At 32.4% G+C, this 10,068-nt stretch overlaps 1 protein-coding gene across 3 annotated transcripts; it reads right to left on the reverse strand.

The window, feature by feature from the left end:
* LOC133870814 (probable rhamnogalacturonate lyase B) lies at window positions 1–10,068 on the reverse strand. Of its 3 annotated transcripts, none has more exons than XM_062308040.1 (16): window positions 9,972–10,065; window positions 9,572–9,652; window positions 9,301–9,425; window positions 8,809–8,868; window positions 8,297–8,416; window positions 8,067–8,186; window positions 7,435–7,576; window positions 6,142–6,312; window positions 5,455–5,613; window positions 5,255–5,361; window positions 4,882–4,972; window positions 4,341–4,482; window positions 3,872–4,028; window positions 3,197–3,313; window positions 1,334–1,460; window positions 1–265 (listed from the first exon to the last, which is right to left on the reverse strand). In XM_062308040.1, the coding sequence occupies exons 1-16, from the start codon at window positions 10,047–10,049 to the stop codon at window positions 23–25; spliced, it is 2,040 nt and encodes a 679-aa protein (XP_062164024.1). In that variant the 5' UTR covers window positions 10,050–10,065; the 3' UTR covers window positions 1–22. The 3 variants fall into 3 exon arrangements, 2 of the variants coding, with proteins under 2 accessions (XP_062164024.1, XP_062164026.1); XR_009900793.1 differs by having other exon boundaries at window positions 125–265; window positions 1,334–1,473; window positions 9,972–10,068; XM_062308042.1 differs by lacking the exon at window positions 9,972–10,065 and having other exon boundaries at window positions 9,572–9,860.

The raw sequence follows: 10,068 nt of genomic DNA on the forward strand, positions 1-10,068 counted from the left end.
AAAAAAATCCTATGTAAAGGTTTTATTGAATTATCTCGGGACCCTCTAAACGAATGTAGTCATACATGAGTCCCTGGAAAGGGCTAGTGCTTTTTGGTTGTGTGAGAAAAATAGCATTATCTCCCTCCAATAGCAGAGTGCCAGGTACGTCCACGTTGTACAGCCAGTAAAGCCCATGAATTCCATGCCTCGCAATTGTGTTATCCTTCCCTATAAGTCCGCTTGAAAATACAGGAGGATTTGCTTTTGGATCATTTATCCGTACCTTTAACAAAAAATTTGCACTATTAGTCTAATTAATCATTTTAACCATAATTTTCTGCAAAATTTCATTATAAAAAATTTGTTGAATTAATAGGATATTAGTAACAATGATATTCTTTGTGGATAAAGTTTTCCTCCGAACTTGATTAGAGGTCTTCTAATCAAATTTATTAAACTGACGTTCCTTTTTAGACTACAAAATTCTCACGTACATTTCAAAAAATGCAAGTGAAAATTTGTTAAATTCTATTAAAAATGAATGTAAGAATTGCATGCTCTAAGGACATGCATATTAGTTTGTAAAGAGAAAATATGTTTTAGCTCATTGAATTACCATCACATTTTTATTTATATGCCTCCAAACTTTAAAAAGTAACATCGGACTCCATACTATCACCGAGGGTCAAATTATACACTTTTGTATTTTTCTTCGCAAAATGCCATCTAGTTATTAAAAAATAACCCGTTAAAAAAATAAGCGGGCTAATATGAAAAGGGTTACTCATTTTTGGTATTTTCAGTTTTTCTTTCTTTTTTGTTTAATTTTTTAATAATTTTATTTTTTTCAAATTGTTAGTTATTTTAATAACTTCAAGGGTATTTTGAGCATAACAATGCAAAAGTATCTAATTTGACACTCACCGATAATATGAGAGGTCCGATGTCATTTTTTAAAGTTTGTTGGCATAAATAAAAATGTGATGACAATTTAGATGGCTAATTTTTTTAGGGAAAAGCTTGGTGCACAACCACTCACGTGGGTGGGTGGGTGGGTCCCATCCATGTGAGTAGGTTGTGTACAAGTTGTACACAACCTGTTTTGCAAGGATCAACCCTCAATTTTTTTATTATATTTTTAAATTTAAGAGTCTGAATTAAAAAAAAAAAAAGAAAAAAAGAAATTTTCTACTTAATTTAAAAAAAAAACTTTATCCATTTGTTGGAGTCTGTAAAAGGTCTTAGGACTAAATTCTTATTGTTAACCGGAAAAAAAGACAAAAAAAAAAATTAAAAAGGAAAAAAGAAAAAAGAAAAAAAAAAGAGGTGTTATTAGTGTGAGGGTCCATACTTGTAATTCGGAAGCATGTGCAGTTGCAAGTGCTAATCGTAATTTATAGGTTCCACTCTCATCCGCATTGTCGAGTTTGAACTTAATTTGCCACGTGGTTCCCTCATATGTGTTGTCATCTTTCTTCCTGCATTGGAAAACTAGAATATTATAGATTAAAGGTTTTTCAAAATAAAGCCTAGCCTGATGTATTAATTACAAAAACCACTATTTAAAAATAATTAATAGCAGACCAATAAATAATATTATGTTCCATTTTTTTTTTTTTTTTTTTTTTATAACTGTGGACAAAGTTTTATTTTAAATTGGGTTGAAAAATATTCATTTAATATGCTCTAAAATCATATGCTAATTTATGCTCCGTTTGTTTCGGAGTAAAATGATTTCCGGAAAATGATTTCGGTATTTTACGGTATTTGGTAGGGGCGAAAATAACGGTCAACGAAAATCATTTTCGGTTTGACCGTAAAACCTTCTTTAACTTTTGGAAAACGATTTACGGTTTTTAAAACCGTAAATCGTTTTCCAAAATTATATTCTTCGTCCTTACACGCACGTTTGATATCTGACTGTCCAAATCCTACAATAATTGGTCGTTCGAAAATAGGCAGCACCGGCCGGCATCATCAAGTCACTGGAATAATGCCGGCGTCAGAATCCGACCACCGGAATCCTGCCGGCTGCCGGAATACCGCCAACCGCCGAAATCCGGTTGCCGGAACACCGCCGGAACCCGGCCTGATCTGACCGGATCGGCCACTGACCCCGCCGGATCCGGCCAAAATGGCCTGAATCCGGCCGGATCTGACCGGATCGGCCACTGACCCCGCCGGATCCGGCCAAAATGGCCTGAATCCGGCCGGATCTGACCGGATCCGGCTACTGATCCGGCCGAATCGGGCCCAAATGGACGGAATCCGGCGGGATCTGACCGGATCCGGCTACTGATCCGGCCGGATCTGGCCTAAATGGCCGGAATCCGGCGGGATCTGACCGGATCCAGCCACTGATCCTGCCGAGATCCGGCCAAAATGACCGGATCAGGCCGGATCTGACCGGGCCAGGAGGTGTCTTGCCAGAATCCGGCAATTTTGGCCGGATCCGGCCAAACATGTTCGCCGGATTCCGGCGACGGCGACAGTTACATTTTCACTTTTCGTAATTTTTTTGTGCGAACCAAACGCCGAAAAATATTTTCGAGAAAATAATTTCTTTTGAAATTGATTTCGTCGAAAATATTTTACGACGGAAACCATTTTACGTCGAAACAAACGGAGCATTAATACACTAAATTGAGGAAATTCCTTTTAACCTAATTTAGATAAAAACTTTGTTCTTCGCATAATCGAATTTATCACCACGTCACTAAACTGAAATCTTTACACAATCCTCCCAACATGAATTTACATTAATTGCTCCTTCATTACATGTTAAATCATACCAAAAGAAGAGATAAACAAATAGAAAAAGAAAGGCAAAGCAGAATAAAAAAAAATAAAAATTAAAACATAAAAATTTTACGTTGTTCAGTCTACGATTTATGTTTACAATATGAAGCTTAAAGGATTCCATTTTGCTTTTATTTTAAGAAAATATAAAACAAATAGAAAAAATAGAGGCAAAGCGGAATTAAAAAAAAAAAAACACAAATTTTTTTATGTGGTTCGATCTATAACCTACCCACGATATAAATCTCAAAGAACTACATTTTACTTTTATTCTTGATGATGTTACAATACAGAATACTCCTATTTATAGGAGAATTTAGGTAGATAAATATGATAATTAAATCTAATTACATACTTACCAAATAATTATTAAATTGATCTCAGCCAACAAAATAAATAATGGGAAAAATCGAACCTGGTAACGTGAGCAAAGAACCAGTCTTTTGTAAAGTCACTAGTCCCGATCGTGTAAACCAAGTCTCCATCAGGATATAGTTCTGCATATCTTTCCCATAATCCGTATTGCCTAAATCTACCAAATATGATAAACAAACTCAATCTCTTATTTTGATTCATATGGTTAAACCCATAATTTCAAAAAAAATCATAGTGGGGTTCAAGATTTTCTTTCAATCCAGTCTATGAAACTATACGTTATGTGTCATATAGCATGTGAGAATACCATATATATAATTCTTACATGCTCAAAGAATACAAGATCGTTTTATAGACGGGGTTGAAAGGAATTTCTCCGACTTAGGTTGAAAGGAATTTCTATCGGTATAATAAGTAAGAAAAATAAATTTCTTGTATAGTTTAAGAACAAAGTTTTTATCCAAATTAGGTCAGAAGAATTTCCGACAACCCAATTTATTAAACTAACAAGTGTTCAAACTGTACGTGATTCTCAAACATTTTCAATTTTTACATGCTTTTTTAATAAAGATGCGTGTGAGAATCATGCGATTTTGGACACGAAAACTTAATTGGCTAGATTGTTCATAATTTTGATCATATGATATAAGAAAAAAAAAAAAAAAAACGTGCATTTTAGATACTAATTTGATAAATTCCAGTTGCAGGAACGAACCTATCAGGATGATTGACATAGAGTTTGTTAATATAGTTTGGGTTTGGATCGGGAACATAGAATTCAGCAGCTGAGCGATCTGGAATACCTATTTCCCACAATGTTGGGCCATCTCTTGGTGGCTCATATACAAGATTACCCACATCAATCTTACAACCTGCATTCACAAACCATTATGCACATAAAAAAGTGTGATTTAAAATAAAATGATGAAAAATATATTATTTAAGAGTGTGTTTTAAAAAAAATTGGGTTTAAAAAGTAGAAAAATGTGAATTTTCAGATCATAGGCAAGGCTAAGGGAGTGCGTTTTTATAAATGCATGATTTTAAAGGGTAAAATCGTGATTTTATGAAATGCTTAACTGGGCTTTTAAAAATCGCACGTTTTGAAACTGCAAAATTAAACGGAACCTAACTGGAGTATAAGAATATGAAAAGGTGCATAAAAAATGGAAAAAGAAAAAGACCTGAACTTATGGCAATTGGAAGATCATATTGGTAATCACCGATGAAACCGGGGACCCATGCATAAAGATTATAGTCACCCGTTCGTATGTTATTAATAGAGAAATAGCCATCCTCATCAGCTCTACTCCAAAACTGGTAACCCTGATCACAAATTAATTAATATGTTTAAGCTTGCTTGCTAATGAAAGATACCAAATTGTTTCTAATCTTAATGTTACCATGCTGAAATTGTTACTCATTTATTTATTTATTTTAAAAGTTAATATAATAGAAGATCAACACCTTGTGTAGCTCAAATTAGAAAGGAACATAGTTTTTCTCCTGACATGGTTAAAAAAAATTCATTCAATCTGATCTATTAAACTAACACATTTCCTTAGAACATATAATTTTCATATACATTTTTAATAAGATTAGCATGTCACAAGCAATCAAGCATTTTAAAAACGTCACATGTTCTAAGAATGAATGTTAATTGAATAGATTGGATTAAAAAAATTTCTTCAAATCAGGTAAAAAACTTTGTCCAATTAATATTACCTTGCATTCTCTTTGCCAAGATCCAACATCCCCTGGGGGTGCCAATCCCACAAAAGCACCGTCTCCAGGTATGTTCTCTTCACTAATATACCTAGACAAATTTCAAATTTTTAAACGTCGGGTGAATTTAATATTAGATAATTTTTTTTTTTTTTTTTTTCCAATTCAACCTATTAAATTAACTTTAAAATGCATATAAAAATCATATGCTCTATAAAAATTACATGTAAAAATCACATGCTCTAAGAACAAATGTTAATTTAATAGGTTGATAGAAAGAATTTTTTGAAACTCAATTTGGAGGAAAATTTTACCCATTCACATTTGGAGAGAAAAAAGAAAAGAAAAGAAAAGAGAAAGCAGTAAAATTTACCTGTCTCGGATTAGCAATCTACCCTGAACATTACCCCGTTGATCAGCAGATTGAAAGTCCTCTGAAGCAGGAAAATCATAGGGCCAGCTTTGAACTTCATTGATCATCTGATCGATAAACATTAATGTTAATTTGTTTTTAATTAATTAAAGTCTAACGTTTAGTAGTTAAAAAATTGCAGTTTTAATGAAGAGATGAACCTGTTCCTTAGCATTGTCCCAGAGTAAAAGCGGTTCATCGCCTCCATCAGTCAAAGTATTAAGATAAATAAAAATGGGGCCAAAAACTTTCTTCCATGCCTCATTTGCTCCAAATTTCATTACCAGATCCTCTCCTGAATAGTGTACGCTGTGAAATATCTGAGATTGTGCCGTTTTAGTCCAAGTTAATTTGGCACGTCTTTTAAAAATTTAAATAATATAAAATTATGTATAATGTTAAATGTATTAACTTTAAATTTTGACCGTAAAATAGATAGTTTTTATTTCATTTGAAATTGAGAGGACCTTATTCTTCGTTTTACAGGAGTTGATGCAGTAGTGTCCATTAATTTTTTATTTTATTTTTTTTAATAATAGTTGATGGGTACTACCACATCAGCTCTGTGAAACAAGTGAGATTAAAGTGTAATATATATCATTACTCTTCTTCTATATCTCATGTGTAACGTTCTTAATGAAGAATGAATAATTCTACTCTTCATACCTATTCTAAGCAGTGACGTATTGTAAGTGTTTTTTTATTTGTTTTAAATGGTTGATATGAGAATTTTATTTACTTAAAACACGTAATTAGTTCGAATTTTTTATCCCTATATTGTGTGAACATGTTAAAAAAAAAAAAAAAATTAAAAAAAAAAGAAAAAAAAAAAAGAAATTAAAACTTACAGCTAGGTTAGTGGGACCGACGTGGGAGGTAAGTATTTGTTTGAGGGGTCCAGCAGATCGGAACTCATCGCTGGGTGTGATTTGCCAGAACCCCACGGGTGGGTCGTTGCATATCCACCCGTGAACCCGATTATCCTTGCTCTCGCGGGAGTATTGATACTTGTCATCCACCTACATAATTGTAACCGATCAAATAAAAAATAAAAAATAAAAAAAATAAAATCTCCCAAACAACTTTTTAAGATGACAAAAATCTAAGAATTTTTAATTGTTTGTGGAAAACAAAATTTACAATAAACTTATGATTGTTATCTTTTTGCAAACATTCTAAATTGTCTATTGTATAATTTGTATGAGACACATATATAGTCCCAATATTTTGTCACTTTCTATTACTCTTATTTAATTTGGGCAAAAATTTGACCAACTTGACCTTATAAGAGGAAAATATTTTGGGTACTATAATTTCTTATAAATTGTCGTGGTAGTCCATGTGATATTGTCATGTCATCCACAATTTAAATTTAATTGTTTAGTAGATGCCATTGTAACATTTAAGTGCTATATGGACCGACAAGTTGACGTGGCAACCTACATGATATTGCCAGTCAGCCACAAGTTCTTTACAAAATGATGTGTCAGTCCATATGACACCTATTATATTAGCTATTAAACAATTAAATTTATTTGTTAAATTTTGTTGCTTAATTATTTTACCAATAAGATATTGCCACTTGACTTTATAAGGGGTTATAGGTAAAGTTGTAGTACTACTCCAAGTTTCATGTTTTTTTTTTCTTTTCTTAATAATACCGTTAATCCACTATTTTAAAGTAAATAAGAGGTTGTTAAGATTTGAATTCGAACCGTCTATGAGTTGACCAAATGTTTCACTTGCAACATTGATTTAGGGTTTGAGTTTGCAATTTCAAAAAATACGAATGCGAATTTTAAAAACACAGTTAACAAAATTACAATTTGACTTTTAAAATCGCAGTTTATACTTTAAAATTGTACTCTCTTTTTTTTTAACACCCATTTAAAATTGTACATTTTCAAAAATTACAGATTTTCTGCGTTTTTAAATTGTATTTTTTTTTATAAAAAAAAAATGCAATTCCAAATGATTTATTTTCTACGATTTGGTTTAAAACCATACTTTTTTTTACCTACGAAATTAAAATGCCAAACGCGCTCTTAATCTATATATCTAAAAATGATAAAGATTTTTTTTTTTTTTTTTTTTTTTTTTTTATATGAATAATCATAGAGGAGAAGAGTGAAATCCAATACCTCTCCTTTGAACTCTGGCTCCACGGGATTCACAAGCAGGACTGCTTCGGGGTAGGCCAGGGCCTGTCCTCTGCCCGCTAACCGGTCTTCAGGCAATGGCATGAATCTCTGCCTGTTGTCTGCTATTGCCATGTAATTAAACCTATGGGTTTAGAAATCCCTGATGTTAGTTAGTGCATTTAGTCTTTTCATAACAATTTTAATACGAGTTGAACACAATTTTTATCTAAATTGAGTTGGATGAATCTGTTTGTTTCGACGTAAAATGACATTGGAAAAATATTTTTCGTATTTTCGGTATTTAGTGCAACGAAAAATAATAGTCAGCCGAAAACGTTTTCAGTTTGACAAAAAAACTTATTTAATTTCCGTAAAATGGTTTGATATTTTTAAAACCGTAAACTATTTTTCGAATTTGAACTTCTCATTCTCAACTTGCCGGATTACCGTTGGACTATTGCGAAACTCAAATTTTTAGATTAATTTTTTATTAATCTTAATACTTTTATGTTGTGAATAAAAAATAATTTTTCAAAATTAATATAATTGAAAAAATATATATAAAAAAAATATTTGTGATTTTTCGTATGCGCCAAACTCAAGAAATCATTTTCCAGGTAAAATTGACTTACTTGTCTTTCCTGAGCTTGAATACGATCCTAGTATTGTCGATGTTGAAAGCAGGCCATTCCTCTAAGTGCTCATAAATTGCATACGAGTAGAAGCCCGAGCAACCACGAAGCATTACGAACCTAATTAGTAATTAAACAAAAAATTAAGTGTCCTTCTCATCATCATTTTCAAATAATTATTCATTGATTGAAATTAAATGCCAATGAAAGAAGATTCTTTGGACACAAACCTTTTATCTATTTTCAGGGGAACAACCTTCCCCTCAAGGGAGGTATCCCACATTCTACTGAATGAGAGCTCCACTTGTTCTTCATTTTCCACTATTACCTTAAAATTTGTTCCTTCCATCCTGCAAAGCAATCACGTAAACTGTAGACCTCGATCGGGTTCAAATTCAGAACCTCTCTTTTGATATTATGTTAAATCAAGAGCTATTTTAAAAGTTTGAACCGATCGAAAATGATGAATTTAATCATTTAATTAATACTCTAACGTAATAATCATATAAGAATTTAAATGAATCCGTGCAGCAAATGATAATGACAACTTGATTAGTCTTTCTCAGCAATATTTGGAACAGCTTGTTCAGAAATGAAATTATTCTCAATATTTTGTGACTCGATCTACAAAAACTTTTTTATGTTGCAGGAATATGATGAACAAAAAGTAAATTAAGATACTAATTAATAATCCAGTACTCTTCATAGAATGTTCATAAATAGGAAGGGCTGGGGAACATACCTATCAAATATACCCTTTGTTCCAGAACTCCCTTCAACATTCCATACAAGGTCCCAGTACCTACGTAGAATTCATTCAAGAAAAAAAAGAGATCAATATATTCCAGCTATTCTTTTAGGATTTAAATTCATCTTCAACATACGTAATTAAGTATTTTTTTTTTTTTTACCCATTTACCCTTGATCGGGTTTTTTTTTTATTTATCTTTTTACAGAAATTATTGTTGAGATTTATAAGTGGTTCGGTGTTAGACATCTACTTTCGTACTACATTAATGTTAAAAAGAAAAAGAAAAAAAGACTTTTTCTTTTTCTTTCTTCTTCTTCTTCTTCTTCCTCCTCTTTTTTTTTTGCAGTATAATTCATCAAGTATGATATCTGGGGCATGTAAATCGCAGTGGAGTTCTTGAACAAATAAGACATTTTTTTATTCGGAAAAAAAGAAACGGAGAAATAATATATGAAGAATTATAAGAGGACATTAATGTATTACCCTCTGTCAGTTTCGTCGTTAAGAACTTCGAGCAAATTATCAACGCCATTATACTGTATTCCTGTGACGAGTCCTTCTGGGTTTGAGAACGTCACCTGTAGTATGCCATTATCCAATATCACCACCTGCACAAATTATTTGTCTTGTTAGTATATATATATATACACCCACAAGACATACTTAGGCCGAAAGTATATGCAGATGCAAAAGAAAAGAAGAAGAAGAAAGAAAAAGAGAGAATAAAGAAGCGCATTTCTGCAAATGTCTTTACTTGCTGATCATCTTGAACTTGCAATTGCACCCCTGGACTTGACATTGTGATCCGGCCGCGCGCCCCCGCTATCTCCGAAAACTTTTACGACGACGTCGTCTTAAATTTTGTTAGTACAGAAATCTAATGCAGAAAAGTAAACGCTTCTAAACTATGTTACGGAATCGTTTTTACTTAAAAAAAAGTTATTTACAATAGCAAACACTTCTACAGAATACAATAAAGTCTAAAAAAACGTCTTAATTAAGTTAGATTTGATTGTGTTTCGCACGAAAAGAGACCGGAAAATTCTATGAGGTTTTATATTAATTCTATAGCAAGGAAAGAATAGAAGAACGAATTTTTGTAACTTTTTAAACAATTAAATTTCAATCTGGTGAGTTACGGCAAAAGTACGTACAGTGGATAAGAGAAGCGTAAGCCAAAGTCCAAAATCCATGATGATTCCTAGAAGGAACGGTTGTTCATCCCGTGACATCTTTCACAATCCAACCAGA

The sequence above is a fragment of the Alnus glutinosa genome, chromosome 6 (genome assembly GCF_958979055.1).
Source record: "Alnus glutinosa chromosome 6, dhAlnGlut1.1, whole genome shotgun sequence".
Taxonomy (NCBI): Eukaryota; Viridiplantae; Streptophyta; class Magnoliopsida; order Fagales; family Betulaceae; genus Alnus; species Alnus glutinosa.

What these genes read in the sequence shown, in the direction of transcription:
- LOC133870814 (XM_062308040.1), bottom strand. Translation starts at nt 10,049, where the DNA reads ATGTCACGGGATGAACAACCGTTCCTTCTAGGAATCATCATGGATTTT. An exon ending in AAGTTCAAGATGATCAGCAA is followed by an intron (nt 9,426 to 9,571) that starts GTAAAGACATTT and finishes TAATTTGTGCAG; the next exon opens with GTGGTGATATTGGATAATGG. An exon ending in TATGTCAATCATCCTGATAG is followed by an intron (nt 3,314 to 3,871) that starts GTTCGTTCCTGC and finishes CATATTTGGTAG; the next exon opens with ATTTAGGCAATACGGATTAT.